The sequence below is a fragment of the Haemorhous mexicanus genome, chromosome 4, assembly GCF_027477595.1.
Source record: "Haemorhous mexicanus isolate bHaeMex1 chromosome 4, bHaeMex1.pri, whole genome shotgun sequence".
NCBI lineage: Eukaryota > Metazoa > Chordata > Aves > Passeriformes > Fringillidae > Haemorhous > Haemorhous mexicanus.
Genome location: NC_082344.1, coordinates 77,303,004 through 77,322,982, shown reverse-complemented (window position 1 = coordinate 77,322,982; position 19,979 = coordinate 77,303,004). Strand labels below are relative to the sequence as shown.

The 19,979-nt window shown below is 53.3% G+C and overlaps 1 protein-coding gene across 6 annotated transcripts in view; it reads right to left on the bottom strand.

Annotated features, from left to right (window-relative positions):
• Positions 1 to 247: 247 nt before the first annotated feature.
• Positions 248 to 19,979, bottom strand: part of ALMS1 (ALMS1 centrosome and basal body associated protein) — a 60,333-nt gene continuing 40,601 nt past the window's right edge. For 2 of the 6 annotated variants that reach the window (XM_059845584.1, XM_059845590.1), the window contains 8 exons: positions 18,198 to 19,333; positions 14,700 to 14,811; positions 13,616 to 13,816; positions 9,413 to 9,651; positions 8,681 to 8,945; positions 8,402 to 8,465; positions 5,766 to 5,904; positions 248 to 679 (listed from right to left, as the gene is read on the bottom strand). In XM_059845584.1, coding sequence (XP_059701567.1) covers positions 635 to 679; positions 5,766 to 5,904; positions 8,402 to 8,465; positions 8,681 to 8,945; positions 9,413 to 9,651; positions 13,616 to 13,816; positions 14,700 to 14,811; positions 18,198 to 19,333 — 2,201 coding nt within the window. In that variant the 3' untranslated portion in view covers positions 248 to 634. Of the gene's footprint in view, positions 680 to 5,765; positions 5,905 to 6,883; positions 7,469 to 8,401; positions 8,466 to 8,680; positions 8,946 to 9,412; positions 9,652 to 13,615; positions 13,817 to 14,699; positions 14,812 to 18,197; positions 19,334 to 19,979 lie in introns of those variants that run through there. The other 4 variants (XM_059845585.1, XM_059845587.1, XM_059845589.1 and 1 more) reach the window with 4 other exon arrangements.

Genomic DNA, 19,979 nt, shown 5'->3' with positions numbered 1-19,979 from the left:
GTCTTTTCCTGTTTATCCATCCTATGAACTGCTTGGTGATGATCAGATGAAACTTGAGCATTTCACAAACCTCTCTGCCCTGCATCTTTTCAGTGATGCTGGCCCAGGGCACAGCCAGGGACCCTGGCAGGACAAACCATCAACTAAAAGCCAGGGATTCTCCCAGGAAAGCCCTAAAAGCTCCAGCACCACCACAAGTGTCTCTGCTCAGCCCCTCCTGGTCCCTACACAAACACAGCTGCAGCAGTTATTACAACTCTGCTGTTTTATTGAAGTACAAAACATAACAAGAACATGAATTTTCTACACTGAGACAGGAATTAAAAAAAATTTTAAAATCCTTGTTAAAACTCATTGAAAATAAATATATAAAACTGCTATTCCAATCAGAGAGATATAAATATGTTATGAACCAAGTTTTTCCAGTCTGTGTTTCCTCTGGAAGTGCCTAACACCACTATAAAAGCCCAGCTATTTATTTAAAACCCTGACACTCCCCCAAATCCCTGATTCTTACGTGGGGCAGGCCCAGTGAGCACAGCAGGGACCCGGGAGCACAATGTGGGGCTGCAGAAGCAGTTAGTGCCTTCTCCCTGTGCCAGTGCTGGCTGTGCTCAGCCCAGCCTGGCTGAGGTCAGCTCCAGGACACCTTCTTCCCCAGGACACGGCTGGTGATCTTCTGAGGGAAAAACAGAGGCACACGGGTGAGTTTAGTGCTTTGAAAACTGAAATGCTGAGCACAGGTTCTCTGCACAGATTGCTCTGGAATCCCGGAGGGGGAGTGCCCATCAGCTGCTGCTCCTTCCAGGAGCTCCCTGCACTTCTCTGGGATCACAAACTCGCTCCCCCTCGTGGAAGAGCCTCAGTACTGGAACCAATCTGGATTTGATAAACTCAGAAAATTCATTTCTGCTTCAGTGGGGCTGAAAGTTCTGATTGCTGCTGCCATCAGATCAGAATGTGCTCCCACTAGAGTGCAAAATTCCAGGGCACTCCCTGTCCCCTGATCTGACTGGGATGATTTTATGCCCTATTTGAAATTAAAAGCACAAAAGCAAAGGGCTGCTGGGACAGAGCCTCAGCCCAGATCCACGTGCACCCTGTGATAAAAATAACTTTGCTATCTTAATAAAGAGAAGTATTGAACGATTTGACAGGTCAAGAATGTCTGTGCACTCCAGCCCAGGGATTTTTATGGCTCCAGTTCTAGATGGGCCCATGTTGTTCCCCGCTCACTCAGTGCCAACAAAACTTCTTATTTTCCTCTTTTCCCTTCAGTGAGCTGCCCAAACTGTCACAGAAATGCCTTGAGACCAGCCCTGACAGCCCCCCACCTCCCGGGGCCCTGCAGGGATATTTGCACTCTGCTCTACAAGGGGAAGCAGATTTTGTTCATGTGTATTCACTAATTTGGGGTCTTATTTTGAGTCAAATAAACTCAGCTGCATCTCATCCCTCAGCCTGGACACTGAGATTGTCCCTTGGAGACTGGCAGTGTCCCAGGCCAGGCTGGACACTGGGGCTTGGAGCAGCCTGGAGCAGTGGGAGGTGTCCCACTGGGATGGGATTCATTCATCCATCCATTGCTTCCTTGCCCAAACTTTAATCACAGCCTGTGAGCCCTCAAAGCCTTGGGGAAGGGGCTGGAGAACCCCTGAGGGAGCTGGGAAGGGGCTGGAGAATCCCTGAGGGAGCTGGGCAGGGGCTGGAGAATCCCTGAGGGAGCTGGGAAGGGGCTGGAGAATCCCTGAGGGAGCTGGGAAGGGGCTGGAGAATCCCTGAGGGAGCTGGGCAGGGGCTGGAGAATCCCTGAGGGAGCTGGGCAGGGGCTGGAGAATCCCTGAGGGAGCTGGGCAGGGGCTGGAGAATCCCTGAGGAGCTGGGCAGGGGCTCAGCCTGGAGCAGAGGAGGCTCAGGGGGACCTTGTGGCTCTGCACAGCTCCTGCCAGGAGGGGACAGCCGGGGGGGTCGGGCTCTGCTCCAGGGAACAGGGACAGGAGGACACAAGGAATGGCCTCAGGGGAGGGTCTGGGTGGGCATCCCAGGAGTTTCTCCATGGAAAAGGGGCTCAGGCCCTGGAAGTGCCCAGGGAGGTTTGGAGTGCCCATCCCTGTGGCCCTTGGGGACAGGGCAGTGGTGGCCCTGGCACTGCTGGGGAAGGTTGGACTGGATGGGCTCAGAGGGATTTTCCATCCTCAGTGACTCCCTGGCTCTGATTTTTGGGACAGGCCCCGTGGTGGTCAGGGCACACAGGGGCTGTGCCCAGCCCCACCCAGAGCTGTGCCTCCTTTCCCACGTTTTCCCTGCATAAATGCCAAAGGAGATGCTCCACACCAGCCCTTCCCAGCCCTGGCACAGATCCCTGGAGCAGCCTGAGGCACGGGGGGTCCCTGAATGTCCCCATCCCACAGCTCATGGAGCTCCTGGAGCAGCTCCTTCCTTCCCCCAGAGCTCTGTCCCATTTTTGGAGCCATTCCACAAAATCTGGGGTTGATTTTTCAGGCACAGTGAGCCTCACCCAGAAGCTGGTTCTCTCAGCCCATCCTCACCAAGCCATTCCCAGATTTACAGCAGCTTTTCTGCACCAGCAGGGAGAACTAAAGCACTGGAATTATTTACTGCCATGAATCATCACCTCCCTTCCAATCAAACCCATATTTATGTGCAAAAGTTCTGATCCTGTTTCCTCCCTGCTTCCAGCCCACTCTGCCACTCCAAGTCAGTGACTGCCAGAACTCATTAATTCCTCAAACTTTACTGTACCAGCATCTGGAATTCTCAGACCAGAGGAAAAAAATGTCCTGAAAATACCCTGCCCAAGTATAGCAACAAATTAAAGTCTTTCTAGTGGTAAATCCCCCAAATCAGAGTAGGAAGATGTTTTACAGAATACATTACAAGTGCTGACTTTGAAAATCCAACGACTGCTGTTCCCAGCAGTAGCCAAGCCTATCACTCCAGCTCTGGAATACTCCAGGAGTTTAACACTGAAACTGGAGGGCAAGTTTAAGACCCAGAGTTAAAGAAAAGGCCAGTTTTAGTTGCAGTGCCTGTCCATGCTCAGAGACACTGCTTTATCCCACAGCTTCCCAGGGCCAGTGCTGGGCACACAGGAACTGCTGGAACCCTCAGAGGTGACCCTCCACCAGGACTGCAAGCTCTAGACTGGATAAATTAAGGCTGACTCCAGGCTTTGTTAGGCACAGCTGGGAATCCCCTGAGCCAAATCCATCCACCAGGGCACAGGAGAGCAAACCCAGCAGCCTCAAGGACACTTGTCCTTCCTGGGATGTGCTCCAAGACCCCTCTGTTCCACCCCAGGCCCTGCACAAGCCCTTGTTTGTATCATTTCACCTGCTCCACCTTCTGAGCCATTTTTCCACGGAATGGGAGGATTTCAGGAAAGGAGAGGTGGAGCAGAGCTTGGCTGATGAATGGAACACACCTGGGCACCCCCTGCAGCCCAGCACTGCACTGCAGTGCCCTGGGCTGTAAGGTGTGGCTGAGGGTGTGTATTCCACCTGTCAGAGGTGGGCAGCTATCTGCTGCTCATGGGGCAGTTCCTTTATCTGTTCCACAACCAATCCTCCCTCCAGGAGATCTCTGCTGTCAATGGGCCATTAATTATTAATTATCTGCTGTCCGTGGCCACTGAGTGTCCCTGCAGTGCTGATCAAATTCCAGCATCCCATGGGGAGATGCTCTGCCCAGGGGAGGAGCCAAGCATTCCTACCTGGATCCAATCTGACCTGGAACAGCCCAGCAGCCTTTGCCCACTGCATTCCCAGAGGAGCAGCTTTCTGCTGCCCTGCATTCCCAGAGGGAGAGCAGGCCCATCTCCAGCAGCCCTGGAGCTGCAGAGGAAAACTCCCCCCTTGTGCAGGATCCCTGCTCCAGCAGAAGCACAGCTGGCACTGCAGGAGGGCTGAGCCCCCCTGGGATGGGACTGTGCCACCACCCTGAGCCCCCCTGGGATGGGACTGTGCCACCACCCTGAGCCCTCCTGGGATGGGACTGTGCCCCCACCCTGAGCCCCCCTGGGATGGGACTGTGCCACCACCCTGGGATGGGACTGTGCCACCACCCTGAGCCCCCCTGGGATGGGACTGTGCCACCACCCTGAGCCCCCCTGGGATGGGACTGTGCCACCACCCTGAGCCCCCTGGGATGGGACTGTGCCACCACCCTGAGCCCCCCTGGGATGGGACTGTGCCACCACCCTGACCCACAGGGGCTCAGGGCCTGTCTGACTCTGGCAGTGGGTTTTTTGTATTGCATTTGTATTTCTAATTTCCCAGTAAAGAACTGTTACTCCTATTCCCACACCTTTGCCTGAGAGCCCCCTAATTTCCAAATTACAGCAATTCAGAGGGAGGGGTTTCCATTCTCCATTTCAGGGGAGGCTCCTCCTTCCCCAGCAGCCACCTGGCTGTTCAGGCAGGGACCCCTCAGCAGATCCCTGTGTCTGGGACTCCCTGAGGGAACCTGGTGCTCCAGAGGGCAGGGGGTGTCACATACAGGTAAAACCTTATTAAAAAACCTTCTAAAATCTGGCCTTGTTACTGTGAGATAAGAATTACAATAGTGACAATCAGTTAGCAAAACAATCTATTCTTGTGAGAAGAGAGCTCACTCCTGTGGGGAGGAAAGTTCTACCCCTGGGAAACATTCACTCCCCAGGAGACAAGGATGTGAACACACCTGGAAGGAGAAAGGTTTGAGGGACACCTGCACAGCCATTGCCAGCCAGTGAGCTGAGTGTCACTGAACTGCTCACCAGCCAGATACAGGCATGGTGCCTTCTGATAACATATAAATAGAATAAAGTATATATTTACATAATATATAATTACATAAGTATATAATAAATATATATTTTATATTATATTTCTTTTATATATTTATATTTATGAAAATATATATGAAATATATATTCTATATAAAAATATATTTACAATATAAAAATATATGTTATATAAATATCTAATATTAGAATATATATTTTATTATATATATTAAGATTTATAATAGAGATATATCTATCTATATCTATAGATATAGATATAGATATATAAAAAATAAATAAATATAATAAAACATGAGCTATGTGAACAGAGATTTGGCTATTCTGCCTGAGGAACAGGTGACTTTGTCCATCTCCATTGTGACAGGGGGCACTCCCAGGTTTGTAGGGCTGACCCCGAGGGGAGGGACACCCCCAGTTTTGTTAAGCTGAGCCCAGGGGGGTGCTGCACTCCCAGTTTGGTAGAGCTGAGCCCAGGGGGGTGCTGCACTCCCAGGTTTGTTAAGCTGAGCCCAGGGGGGTGCTGCACCCCCAGATTTGTAGAGCTGAGCCCAGGGGGTGCTGCACTCCCAGTTTTGTCAAACTCAGCCCAGGGGGGTGCTGCACTCCCAGTTTTGTAGAGCTGGGCCCAGGGGGGTGCTGCACTCCCAGTTTTGTCAAACTCAGCCCAGGGGGGTGCTGCACTCCCAGTTTTGTAGAGCTGAGCCCAGGGGGGTGCTGCACTCACAGTTTTGTAGAGCTGAGCCCAGGGGGGTGCTGCACTCCCAGGTTTGTTAAACTGAGCCCAGGGGGGTGCTGCACTCCCAGTTTTGTTAAACTGAGCCCAGGGGGGTGCTGCACTCCCAGTTTTGTAGAGCTGAGCCCAGGGGGGTGCTGCACTCCCAGTTTTGTAGAGCTGAGCCCAGGGGGGTGCTGCACTCCCAGGTTTGTTAAACTGAGCCCAGGGGGGTGCTGCACTCACAGTTTTGTAGAGCTGAGCCCAGGGGGGTGCTGCACTCACAGTTTTGTAGAGCTGAGCCCTCAGGCGGTAGGAGCTGTACTCCTGCCTCCTCTGCTCCTCCTCCCTCTTCCTCCTCACCTCGGGGAGCTGCTCATACATCCTGGCAGGAGAGGAAAGGCAAAACCAGAGATGTGAAACTGCCTGACACTAAAAACCACAGCTGCTGTACACAATATTAGACAAGAAAAGCCCTATAAAATATGGTTTAGGACCTGCTACTTTAGCTAAACTAGCAGCTAGCTTGTAAGTTCTTATGTGAAAAAATTAGATTGAGAATCAAGTTTGCACAACAACTTATTCTTGTAAAGAAAAAAGTTATAACAAAAGATCTGTCCTTTGAGAATCTACAAAGAAAAAATGCAAACACCTGAAGAAAAAAAGCATTAACACATACATACACAGGCACCTTCTAACCAATGACTGAGTGTTAAGGTTACTAACCAATTAGAGCCAAATACAATATCTTCAAAACTGTTTAAGTATAAGCTTTATTTACGTATATTTATTTTTATATTTAAACTAATTTTATATTTATATATTTGCTTTATTTATTTATATATTTGCTTTATTTATTTATTTGCTTTATTTATTAATTTATTTCAATATGAGTTTTATTCTGCCTGCATGAAGAAACTGAATCCTATCTGCTTTATTGCAACACACATCCCCTGCTTTATCCCCACATCCCTAAGGGCTGCTGGCCAAGCACATCCCTGTGTTTGCAGTTTGCTGCTGTCCCACTGGGGAATCCCCAGCAGCACTGAGCTTGGGAATTCCTGCCCCTGGGATGGCTCTGCTGCCCCTGGGATGGCTCTGCTGCCCCATGGAGTGGCTCTGCTGCCCCATGGAGTGGCTCTGCTGCCCCTGGGATGGCTCTGCTGCCCCTGGGATGGCTCTGCTGCCCCTGGAGTGGCTCTGCTGCCCCTGGGATAGCTCTGCTGCCCCTGGGATGGCTCTGCTGCCCATGGGATGGCTCTGCTGCCCCTGGGATGGCTCTGCTGCCCATGGGATGGCTCTGCTGCCCCTGGGATGGCTCTGCTGCCCATGGGATGGCTCTGCTGCCCATGAGATGGCTCTGCTGCCCCTGGGACGGCTCTGCTGCCCATGGAATGGCTCTGCTATCCCTGGGATGGCTCTGCTATCCCTGGGATGGCTCTGCTGCCCATGGAATGGCTCTGCTATCCCTGGGATGGCTCTGCTGCCCATGGAATGGCTCTGCTATCCCTGGAGTGGCTCTGCTGCCCCTGGGATGGCTCTGCTGCCCCTGGGATGGCTCTGCTATCCCTGGGATGGCTCTGCTGCCCCTGGGATGGCTCTGCTGCCCCTGGGATGGCTCTGCTGCCCCTGGCATGGCTCTGCTGCCCCTGGAACACTTTTCCTGCCCCTGGAACTGCCCCACTCCTGTCCCTGCAATGCCTCTCCTGCCCCAGCACCTCCCCAGAGCAGCACCTGTAGCTCTGCCCAGCTGTGGTGACCCAGCTGGAGCTCAATGTCCCCGGTGTCCCCAGCCCAGGACAGCCCCGTGCCCCTCCAGCCATGGCAGTTCAGCACAGCAATCACCTCACTGAAGCTTTTTAGGCATTTCCAAAATTCCAGTGTTTTCAGTAGTGTTGCCCTGCTTTGTCTTCTCCTGTGCTGATGCTTCCCCAAGCTTTCCTTCAGTCCTGGAATGGTTTGGGTTGGAAGGACCTCCAAGCCCATGCAGTGCCACCCCTGCCATGGGCAGGAACACCTTCCCCACACACCCTAAGAATACTCTTACATGCTAAAAATCATTAAAATGTATCATGAAAATCACTGAAATCATTAAAAATCACCAAGGGGTTTATTTTCTATATTGTCTATTCCAGCAGGTGTTTGGTGGAATCACAGAGAAACCAAGGTTGGCAGAAACCTCTGGAGGCCACCAAGCTCCTGCTCAAAGCAGGGTTAATTCCAAGGCTGGAGCAGGCTGCTCAGACCTCATCCCAACCAACCTGGGACTATTTCAGGCTCTGACACCTCTGCTGGTCCCAGCCCAGCACTTCCCATCCCATTCACAGCAAAATTCAGCTGCAGTGAACTCCCATTTTTTACTATCCCTCCCCATGTCCCCTCTGCAGCACAGCTGTTCCAAGGCTAAATCCAAGGGAGTGTGCTGGGCACAGATGAATTCCTGCAGTCAGAAATAACACAAACCCTACCCTAAGGTGGTTTCTCCAAGGGTAAAAGTCTCTGCATTCCCTTGGCGTGATTATTTCCATAGAAAGCCTCTTCCTTTGGGGGAATGCTGCCTCACTGCTGCCCCAATTACCCACTTTGGTAATTTGTGAGCTTCCTCAGATGCTCCAGTGTCCCCCAGCCCATTCCCTCTCCAGGTGGGACCCAGTTTGCTGTGGATGGCTGACACTGCAGCAGAATCCTAGGTTTAGCTACAGAAATGATTTTGTTATTTGGAACTTCCAAGTAGGACATCTCTCCCTCTGATAAGGCACCTGCATTTCTCACTGAAAAAGCTGAATTATTTGCACACTCAGTTCTCTGACTGCAGACAGGATTCAAAGCTCTCCCCTACCCAGGGCACTGATGCACATGAAATAAAATTCCCTGAACTTTACCTTTTAGATCTTTGAAACATTTCATGCTTGGGAATTGCTCTTCTTTTTTCTCTCATCAGGAAACCTGAAGGGAAGATTTTGGGAGAAGGGAACAATGAACGAGTTTGTTACTGCAACAATTTGGGTCCTTTGTAAGTTTTGTAGAAGTTCTTACAAAAAACTCTTTATAAGATCTTACAGACAACAGGGTTAAATAACTGTAATGGCTTTAGGAGCAATACATAGTGAATAAATACACCCTGAAGCATAACGTGGAGTTCAAACAGAGCCCTGAAGTACCTCGGTTGGACACCAGGTGATTTGCAGTCCTGCAGTCCTTCCTCCTCCCTGCAGGCTGCAACAGCTGCTGGGGTGGCAGCAGCTGCTCCCTCTGGGGTGGCAGGGGCTTTTCCCTCTGGGGTGGCAGCAGCTTTTCCCTCTGGGGAGGCAGGGGCTTTTCCCTCTGGGACGTGTGCAGCCTCCTCTCCTCGCGCAGCAGCCGCAGGTGCCGCAGGCGCTGCCCCGAGCGCGAGATGAAATCGGGGCGGTGCAGGGCCAGGGCCTCCTGAGGGGACACAAACACACCCTGCCTGGCCAAGCTGGGGCTGGCAGCTGCAGGGGAGACCCACAACACCCCCCACGAACCCCAACGCATGGAAAAATCCCATCACAATACTGGGTGTAATATAAAACTCCTGTCCTTAACACCAGCAGCCTCTGAGCCTCTGGTTTACAATGTGGAAATAAACTGGCCAGAAAGGGAAAAACCCCAAAAGAATAAGAAAGAATAATAAAACTCATTTTGATCTCCTACTGTGTACACCTCAGTACTGCTTCTGCATGGAAACAAGTGTGGTGGGACGTTCTGTCAGCTACATTCCCCTGGCTCCTGGAGCCAAGGGGTTTAACCCCTGTAATACCAGAGCAAGTCAAATACTGGGGAAATAACCTGGGGCAGTATCCTGGGGAAAGCCAGACTGCCAGAGCATTCCAGGATGTGACCCAGCAGTGCCTGGGTCAGGGTGGCCTCACCTGCAGCGTGAGCTTGCCCAGGGGCTGCCCCAGCCCCCTGCCAGCCCCCGTGGCTGTCACTGCTCCCTGGCCCAGGCTGGGCTGCTCCTCCCAGTTCTTCTCCCTCAGGGGCTCTCTCCAGGCCTTTGTGCTGCTCCAGGGCTCAAACCAGGCTGGCCCACGGCCAGGACTGGCACTGCACTGGTTTTCTTTCCTCGACTCACATTCCAAGTCCTCTGCTGGGACAAGCCACGCAGTTCCTGTTAAAAGAGCATGGAAGAGAAAGAAGATTTGAGGCATTTCCTGTGCCTGTTGTCCATCCCAATCCATGGTCCTTTATCCCTGCAGGAATGAGGGGACACAGCCAGGAGAGGTGGTGCCAGCTGACCCGAGGGGCATCCCAGATCACGGTCAGGAGACAGAGCTGAGGAAGAGGAAGGGGAGCACTTGGAATGATGGTGCTTTGACCTCCCAAGTGACATCAGGCACAAGGGAGCTCTCCTGGGGATGGGGAAGTGGGCAGGGGCTCTCCAGGGTCCCGCCAGTGCCTACAGGGGGTTCCAAGGAGGCTGCAGAGGGACCTGGGACAAGGGGAAACGGTCTGAAGCTGAAGGAGGGCAGGTTTACACCAGATATGGGGAAGGAATTGTCCCCTGTGAGGGTGGGCAGGCCCTGGCACAGCAATTCCCAGATTTCCTGTGGCTGCCCCTGGATTCCTGGCAGTGCCCAAGGCCAGGTTGGACACTGGGGCTGGAGCACCTGGGACAGTGGGAGGTGTCCCTGCCATGGCAGGGGTGGCACTGGGTCCCTTCCAACTCAACCCACTCCAGGATTCTCCACGTGGAGAATGAATTCCTTGTCTGGCTGTGCTCGTGTGGCTTTTCCTTTCCCTGTTATCCTGTCTCTATCCCAATCCAGTGGTTTCCCCACTCTCACCCTCCCATCCTGTCCCACATCCCTCAGAAGGGAAGGAGCAGAGGTTAAACCACAGCAGTGCCCAGGTTTGCACCTAGACCCAGCTAGGGCCAGCACTGCAGCAACCCCTCACTGCAGCTCAATTTCTGTAGGAAACACCTTGGGCAGGTTCAAGAGAATTCCCTTCCCAGGTGTTCCAATACCAGCAAGCCTTTATCAAACACCACTTTTCAAAGGCCCAGGTGTCATCTTCCAGGTTTCCCTCCATGGGAAGAACAGATATTTACCAGCAATCACACATTCTTAAGGAGCTTTTCTGCTGGCCTAAGCCCTGTGGCTCTTCATCCATGTTTTGGAAGATCAAATGCTTTCCATCTTCCAAATGTTCAACATGCCTTCAAGAATTCAGTTACTCACAGTTTACACACACAAAGATGTGAATACATCAGCTGGGATTCTGAGCAGATATTCTGAACTTTCTAAATTAAACCCTTATGAGAGAGAATGATCAGTCCCCACAACAACAACAGTGATGAGTAAGGGAAATATTTTTAAACATTTAATTGTGACATTGTGAAGAGTGGCAGGAATTTAAGAGACAAAAAAAAAAAAAAAAAATTAAAACGTCAGGAGACTCCACCAGCAGCCTAAAAATGCAACTCACAAAAACAGTTGAGTTCTTCCCAATTTTCACCCAAGTACTCTGGAAAAGTCTCCTGGGAAGCCTCAGGGCATGAGACATTAAGGAGAAGTTGGTGACCAGCACTGAGAGTTTAAGAGAACCTTTTGTATCTCAGAAATTCACCTGCAGGATTAGGGACCTACAGGTGAAGCACCTACAGGATTGCCACCTCTCCACCTTGTTTATTCCTCCCTGATGAGTGCATTTCCTGCTGTAACACCCGTTTCATGGCTGAAATGGCCATCAGAAGCCAGCACTGCAATCCCTGGCAGGGTTTTGGCAGAACTCCCATGGAATCCCAGCAGGAGGAGGCTGTGGCAGGGTCAGCTCCACGGAGGCCCATGAGCCTGCCAGGGAAATGGCAGTGGGAATGCCCTGGAGAGATGCACCTCAGGCTCTGGGCACTCCTCACAGCTCAGGGTGAGGAAGGAGGCTTCCCCCATGGTGCTCTGCAGCTCTGTGTCAATTTATCCAGTTCTGTCCTGCCCATTGGCCTTCCCTACCCCTTTTACCCTGTATGTTCATGTTCTAGAGCATTCTCCCTTCCCTGTTACCCCACTGGTTTGTGTAACCCTGCCCATCCACCCTGGCATCCCCTGTTGTGAGGAGTCCTCCCCCCAGGGACTGCCCTGCCTTGGAACAATCTACCACAGAGTTTTCCCCAGCTGGGCTGATGGAGGGGGCTGAGCCATGCTGCTCTGCAGCACTACTGCCAATCCCCACCAGCCTGCCTCCCCCAGGGCCAGCTGGCCCTGCCCACCCCAATTACTCATCTCTCATCCCTTTGCCCACCCCTGTGCCCTCAGGTCACTGGCCACTGACCCCAGACTTGAACCTGTGCACACCCCATGGTTTTGTCTTTGTCCCTGATCCTCTGGTGTGCTTTGCAATAAACCTTCTCTGGAATACATCATGCAAAGACCCTTCCTGTGCTGAGCTGTGGTGTGTCTGCATGGACCTGAAATGGCTGTTCTGGTGGCCTTACTCTGAGCAGCTTCTGAAGGAGACACCTCGAGGAAGGCTACAGCATTTCTACCACCCTGCCATGCTGCAACACTGCTGGTCCCTTCCTCGTGTACCACCCTGAGCCCTCACACCTCTGGATCCCTGATGCTCTTCTCTGCCCCCTCTTTTCCTGCATTCATACCCTGGGCCCTCCTTTGTGTTTGTCTCTGGCCCTGGACCCCTGCCTTCAGAGTTAGACCCTGATAAACCCTCGTTGGAACTCCAGGCCTGGACCCCCTGTGCCTTCACCCCCGAGCTGCTGTGTGTGTGTGTTGGGACATGAGGTTAGGAATTAACTGAGGTTAAAAACCCAGTCCAGATTTAGGTGAAGTGTGCTGCTCTGAATTGTTTCGTCTGTGAGTCTGTCCATTTGGTCTGTGAGTCTGTCCATTTGGTCTGTGAGTCTGTCCATTTGGTCTGTGAGTCTGTCCATTTGGTCTGTGAGTCTGTCCATTTGGTCTGTCAGTCTGTCCATTTGCTGTGCTACTAAAAAACCTGTGCTTGCAACAGCCTGCAGCTCACAAAGCTGCCTCAAACAAGGTGAAAAGAATGTGAACTTCCAAGACAGAAGAAAATCAGAGGGGCCCCTTGGACCTTAAAACAAGATACAAACCAAAACTAAAGCTGCAGGAGATGGATGGACAACCAGAGAGCTCTCTGCACAAGAACTGATCAGAACTAATTGTGATAAATAAATATACATAAACCTATTGCAAAACTTAATGCATAGCAACAGGTTAAGGAACAAAAAAGAAGCTCAGACTCCCAAGAGCACACATACCTTTAGAAATTAATCAGCTTGTACCAGTGCTGTAAGAAACACAGCACTTTTCAACTGTAATTAGTTGAAGAGCTGTCTGTCCATAGATCAGTGTGTGTGTGTGCTCTCGTGGCTCCTGCCCCTTGGCACAGGATGCTCTCAGGGCAGGCTGTGTCCACCACCACCACAGACTGTGACACAGCCCTGGGCGTCCCCAGCCCTGCCCAGGGTGTCCCCAGACCTGCCCCGAGTGTCCCCAGCCCTGCCCTGGCTGTCCCCAGCCCCACCCCGAGTGTCCCCAGCCCTGCCCAGGGTGTCCCCAGCCCTGCCCTGGCTGTCCCCAGCCCTGCCCAGGGTGTCCCCAGCCCTGCCCCGAGTGTCCCCAGCCCTGCCCCGAGTGTCCCCAGCCCTGTCCTGGTGTCCCCAGCCCTGTCCCGAGTGTCCCCAGCCCTGCCCAGGGTGTCCCCAGCCCCGCCCAGGGTGTCCCCAGCCCCGCCCCGAGTGTCCCCAGCCCCGCCCCGAGTGTCCCCAGCCCTGTCCTGGTGTCCCCAGCCCTGCCCAGGGTGTCCCCAGCCCTGCCCCGGGTGTCCCCAGCCCTGCCCCGGGTGTCCCCAGCCCTGCTCAGGGTGTCCCCAGCCCTGCCCTCGTGTCCCCAGCCCTGCCCCGGGTGTCCCCAGCCCTGCCCAGGGTGTCCCCAGCCCCGCCCAGGGTGTCCCCAGCCCTGCCCTCGTGTCCCCAGCCCTGCCCCGGGTGTCCCCAGCCCTGCCCCGGGTGTCCCCAGCCCCGCCCCGGGTGTCCCCAGCCCTGCCCCGAGTGTCCCCAGCCCTGCCCCAGGTGTCCCCAGCCCTGCCCAGGTGCTGACCTTGCTGTAAGTGCAGCCTGCTCCTCCTGGTCCGTGTGTCTGTCAGGAGCCTGCCCGGCTGTGCCCGGGGCTGCTGCCAGGCTGTGCCCTGGCCCTGCCCCGGGGGCTCCCACAGCTGCTGGCTGCTCCTGGGCGTGGGGAAGGTGACCCCAACGTCCCGGGTGTTCCTCTTGGTGGCACTGCTGACAATCTCCAGGTCCCCTGGAATGGAAACCAAGCAGGGATGACTCAGTCCCTGGGGGTGTGCCCGGGCAGGGAATGACCCCACTCCAGCCAGGAGTGGAGAGTCACATGCTTCACCCACCTCCAACAGTCCCAACCTTTTACATCTCTATTTTGCACTTCCCCAAAGCAAGGAGAGTTTCTAGTGGCTGGGGATTGTTACTGCATGGTAATCTGAGGGAAATTAAAACCAAACACCCCAAGCAAAATATACATTTATCTGGGGGTGGGAATTCAACTGGAATTAACTCTGCCCTATGAAAATCCTTCCCTGATTCAATCTGCTTGCACACAAGCAGGAATAAATAAATAATTGCTGTATCTGATGAATAAACCAAGGCCATTACTCAATGTGATGATGGGGAGTTGGCGTGGAAATGAAAGCAATGAAGAAACTGCTAATTGCCACCAGAAAAAACCCAACTGCAGAACTGCACCAGGCCAGGAGCAGCTCGGGACTGAAATAGAATTTAACACCCAAAATATTCCCAGGAAGAACACGGAACACTGCAGTTGCCTTCTGAAATAGCATATGCCTACAAAACCCATTCTGGGAGGAACAGATGTCTTGGGGAAAAAACAATAGATAAAAAAAGGCAGCTCACCTTTGCCATTGAAATGGAGCAGAGCTGAGGTTAATAAACTTCTAAGTGAGAACACTGGTTTTAAAAGCAGCCCAAGAATGGCAATTAAACAGCTCACGTTCACTGAACACATCACCCTTCCCTGACAGCAGCTGGAGTGAATTTGGAGGGTGCTGCCTGTACAGACCCACCCCAGGAACACCCAGACTGTGGAGAACAGGCTCCAAAGGCAGGAGAGGCAGGAGGAGCCCAGGGAGGCGTGGGGTTCAGGGCCTCACCTGCCTGGATCCCTTTGTTCAGCATCCGTGCCCGTCGCTTGTGGCTCAGGGCACAGCTGGGCCCCCAGGAGCTGCTGCTGGCACAGCTGGAATCTGAGAAGGGCATGGTGCTCTGCAAAAACAGGCAAAGGAACAGGAATTCCTGAAATTCCAACCAAAACAGCAGCAAACAGGATCTAAACAGAAAGAAGTCATTGCTTTTCCCTCGCTGTACCTTGGTTCTGTTGTTGCTAGTGCTGAGCCCAGGCTGATCTGTCCCCCTGCTCTCACAAAACCCAGCCCTGGCTCCACCCTGTGCACTTCCAGCAGCCTGGTTTGGTACATTATTGAAAAGCACATTATTTACCTTATAAAAGCACATTATTTCTGTGGGAAGAGCTTGCTGGCATTAGAACCAGGACAGCACTGGGCATCCTGCAGCCCACCTGGGGCTGTTCAGCTGAAGGGAGAGCTCAGAGGCACCTCCAGGCCTGGAGGGGCTCCAGGAGAGCTGCAGAGGGACTGGGGACAAGGATGGAGGGACAGGACCCAGGGAATGGCTCCCAGTGCCAGAGGGCAGGGCTAGATGGGATCTTGGGAATTAGGAATTGTTCCCTGGCAGGCAAAACCCTTTTGAAGCAGGGGGAGCTCCATCACCCTGTGGTCCTCACCACAGAGTCCTCCAGGTGGGAGAAATTCAACTCCATGAATCCAAGAAATGGGAGGGACATGGAAGGAGCAGGGCTGAGGGGAGAGTCACACCTTCTGTCACACCAAGCCAGGTGTGAGAGCTGCAGGGCTGGACACAGCTTGCAGATCACACACTGACTGCAATTAACAAAGCCATTAAAAGCAGGAAGGCTGTCCCAAGCCTTGGCTCTGGGGGCTGTATTACCACCAGAGACCTGGCAGCACCTCCAGGCTCCCAGCACACCCTGACAGGGCCCACAGCTCCCCTGAGCTCCAGCTCTAATTACAGAACTGCAATCAGGAACCTGGAGAAAGTTATCTGGTGTCCTGTGAGTAACCCCCAACACCAGGTTCTTTATTCCCTTTCACTGGAGGAGCTCTACCACCCCACACAAAACTTCACTACTAGAAGGAGGCCATTCTGGCTCTCATAAACCTGCTTTTCTCTAATTTCCTGTAACCATCCCAGCTCCAGGAGAGGCACTGCACAGATGCATGGATATGGATTTCCTTTCAGATAACAGAGCATGTGAACATTTGAATTGTGAACGTGTGGATTTGAATGATGTGCTTGGCAAAAACGTGTCAGAGCGGGGAGAAAAGCCCCAAATCTGCCCTCCCCTGCAGTGCAGCACTGCCCAGCAGCAGCCAGCCAGCCTGGGCAGTGCCAGCCTGGGCAGTGCCAGGAACACTGCTGCTGGCACGGAATATTCCCTGCTCCCCACCTTCTGCCCCACGGCAGCTCCAGGAGGAACGCCTCCAGGGAGGCTCTGGAGCTGCACAGGCACAAAGCTGGAGGCAGCTTTTGTGGGAGCAGGGCTGAGCCTGGGCTCTCAGAGCTGAGCTCCAAATGCAGCTGTCCCACAAGGACTGGGGCAGGGATCTCTCTGGGAGCTGGGCTCCTGCTCGGAACCGGACATTCGCACGAAAAATACAAATAAATCTTGACTTTTCCTCTGCTAAACAGCCCAGAAGTGACCAAAATCTGAATTTGAAATTAAATTTGCTATTTTGCCATCTATCTTCTCTCACTCCTTATTTGAGGCGGGTCATGTGTGTCTTCAGATGGATTATTTAAAAAGAATATTTCACCAGCAGATAAAAAAATGTGAATTTCTAAAGCCATGGGGGTTCAATGAGCCTTTAAAGGGTTTATTCCCCATAGCATTAATTCCATTTGTCATCTCACAGGTGATTTAACAGGTTAAAATATCAGATTTGGGTTTAAGGTTCAACAGACCCTGAAAAATTCATCTTGTGAAGGGAATGTGCAATAAGATCATCTTCTGCATTCTACAACTGTGCCAGAAATGTTGGATCCTAATGCTGCTGTTCTGGCTAATGGTCCTAACATTGTAAAGTTCAGAACAGTTTTATTTTACCTTCATATAAATGTTATGAATAAAAATATTAAATATTTTAAACCATTCTTCACCTTCAAAAAGATTGTTTCTTCCCCAGATTAATTTAGTTATTGGCATTATTTTTAATTATTTCATAATTCACTGACTTGTTTGACAAACAGACTTGGAGTTGTTTCTATAAAATAAAATAGAAATTTAAATTAAATCTGGTAGTAATGATGCTAGTTCCACTTTCATCTGGAAACACAAAAAAATGAATTAATTCAATATACCTCACTTGTTCTGTACTTTTCAGCATTGCTGTGGATTACAGAACCCCTGAACTCTGTAATTCCTTACTAAAATCACCAAATCCAGGCTGAGTCCCAGTTAAGAACATTTCCATTTCTCCTGCCAAGGGAAACAGCTGAATTCACCTGAAGGAATCATTCCCTCCCTTTCCAAACAGCTGCACTGCAGAGCTCTCACCTGGAATTCTCAGCTCTTTAAAGGAAAAAACCTCACAAGCAGCCAGACAAAATAATTTACAAATTTTTACAAGCCCAGCAGCAGAGAAACTCCAATGATTGTATGGATCCTTGCCCAGGGATGTCCTGGCTGGAATTTCCATCAGATTTCCAACCTCACCCTGGGCACTGCCCAGGCAGAGCCTGCAGGGGTCTGTTCCCAAGGGTCAGGGACAGCAGGATCTGCTCCCAAGGGAATGGAGACAGGGAGGGCAAGGCCAGGTGGGGTGTGCCAGCCTGAGCTGCTGCCCTGGCTCTGGATGGATCTGCTCCCAAAGGAATGGAGACAAGGAGGGCACACACAGGTGGGGTGTGCCAGCCTGAGCTGCTGCCCTGGCTCTGGATGGATCTGTTCCCAAGGGAATGGAGACAGGGAGGGCACACACAGGTGGGCTGTGCCAGCCTGAGCTGCTGCCCTGGCTCTGGATGGATCTGTTCCCAAAGGAATGGAGACAAGGAGGGCACACACAGGGGGGGTGTGCCAGCCTGAGCTGCTGCCCTGGCTCTGGATGGATCTGTTCCCAAGGGAATGGAGACAGGGAGGGCACACACAGGTGGGGTGTGCCAGCCTGAGCTGCTGCCCTGGCTCTGGATGGATCTGCTCCCAAGGGAATGGAGACAGGGAGGGCACACACAGGGGGGGTGTGCCAGCCTGAGCTGCTGCCCTGGCTCTGGATGGATCTGTTCCCAAGGGAATGGAGACAGGGAGGGCACACACAGGGGGGGTGTGCCAGCCTGAGCTGCTGCCCTGGCTCCGGCAGACTCAGACCTTGGCTGGGGCTGCCCCATGGAAGGCAGAAGCCTCCCCTGCAAACCAATGATTCCCAGAGATTCCCAATGATTCCCAGAGATTCCCAGTGACTCTCAGAGATTCCCAGTGGTTCCCAGAGATTCCCAGAGCTGGCAGCAGTGGGGGCTCCCGTGGGGATGGAGCAGGGCTGGGCTCAGGGGGCTCTTACCTGGCTCTTCTGGCCCTTCCCGAGGCTCTGAGCAGTCTCCTGGGGACATCCCTCAGCCCCTGCTTCCCCACTCTGCTCGTGCCACTTCTCAGAGCGCCTCTTCTGCTGGCTGATGGCACGGTAGAGCCGGGCCAGCCTCGGGGACAGCTCTGGGGACAGGCTCGGGGCCAGCTCTGGGGCCGGGCTCGGGGTGCCAGTGCTTGGGGCCAGCCTGTGCTGCCCGAAGGCCCGGAGCAGCCTGGCCGTGTCGATGGTGGACAGGGACAGGGAGCTGCTGTCCCCGGAGGCAGGGGAGGTGTCCAGCCCTGTCCCCGTGTCCCACGCCGAGGTGCTGCAGGTGCTGCAGCTGCTGGGCTCTCCGCTCAGCCTGGTCTCTGAGGAGCTGTCACTCGGGATGCTCAGGTGCTGCTGCTCCTCCAGGATCCTGCTCAGGTGCTGGATCACCTTCTGCCCTGGCCTGGCTGCCCTGAGCTCCCCCGGGCTGCTGCTGCCGTGGCTCACACGTGGCCTCTGTCCCAGTCGTGCCTCTTTCAGCTCCGTGCTGCTCCCAGACCTGGCTTTTCCTGCCAGCCCAATTTCTGGCTGCTCCCTTCCCTGCTCAGGAGCCTTCTCCCCAGCAGCTGTGGGTGCCAGGGTGTGTCTGATGGGATTCTGCAGGAGCCTGGCCAGCCGATCCAGGCGCTCCACGAGGGACAGCTCTCCGTTCCTCCTGAGCTGCTGCTGTGTGCCCTGGCGCTCCAGGAACCTCAGCCACAGCTCGTCCAGGCTGCCCCTGGCGTGGCCTCTCTGCCGTGGTGCCTTCCCCAGGCTGTCCTGCAGGTGAGCAGCTCGGCCCCGTGGCCCAGGATGGGTGCCAGCAGCTCCCTGGTGCAGCCCCGTGCCAGCTGCCCCGTGCCCAAAGGACGCCCTGGCACTCAGCTCCTCGCTCCTGCTGTCATCAGCCTCGGCAAGGAGGGCAAAGAACTGCCCAGCTGTGCCCTGGGGGGCAGCCCCCGAGGAGGGGGCAGCGTGTCCAGCTCCAGCCCCGGCCCTGGAGGGCTCCCTGGCATGCTGGCAGCAGCTCTGCCCGGCGGGCATGGCGTGGGGCTCAGGGACACCACGGGAGGGTTCCACACGCTGGCAGCCATCTGGGAGCTCTGCAAGACAGAAAACACCTGAATGTTCTGCTGCTCTGCTTCAAGTGGAGAATTTTCATCCCAAAACTCCCAAAACACCACAAAGGATTAAAAGCAGGATAACTGAGCTCATTCCCAAGCGCAGTGAACGTGGAGACAAGGTTTGAGCATTATTAAAATCACATAAAGAAATGTCTTCTATCTCTTGCAACATGGAATCCAAGAGAATATTCCATCCAAGTGAATCTGGGGAGGAATCTAATTCCACCTCAGGGAACTGCCCTGACCAACCCTGAACTGAGCCTTTAATAGTCATGGAAAGGAGCCCAAATCCCATCCAGTGCCACGGGCAGGGACACCTCCCACTACCCCAGGGTGCCCCCATTCCCATCCAGCCTGGCCCTGGACACTGCCAGGGATGGGATACCCTGGCCCTTCTGTGAAACACACACAGCACGAGCCAGGACCACGCTCCAAAACAGCTTTAAAGTGATTTTTAATATAATGTAAAAACTATCCAGTTTGAAAGAGGGCCTTGTGTTTTTTGTAGAAAGGTCTGGGTGGTTGGATCTCCTCCCTGCCCAGCACAGGGGCTGTGGTGAACACAGAGATCACAGATGCTGCAGCCAGGCCCAGCCTCACACACTCTGGAAGTGCAGGAATTTTT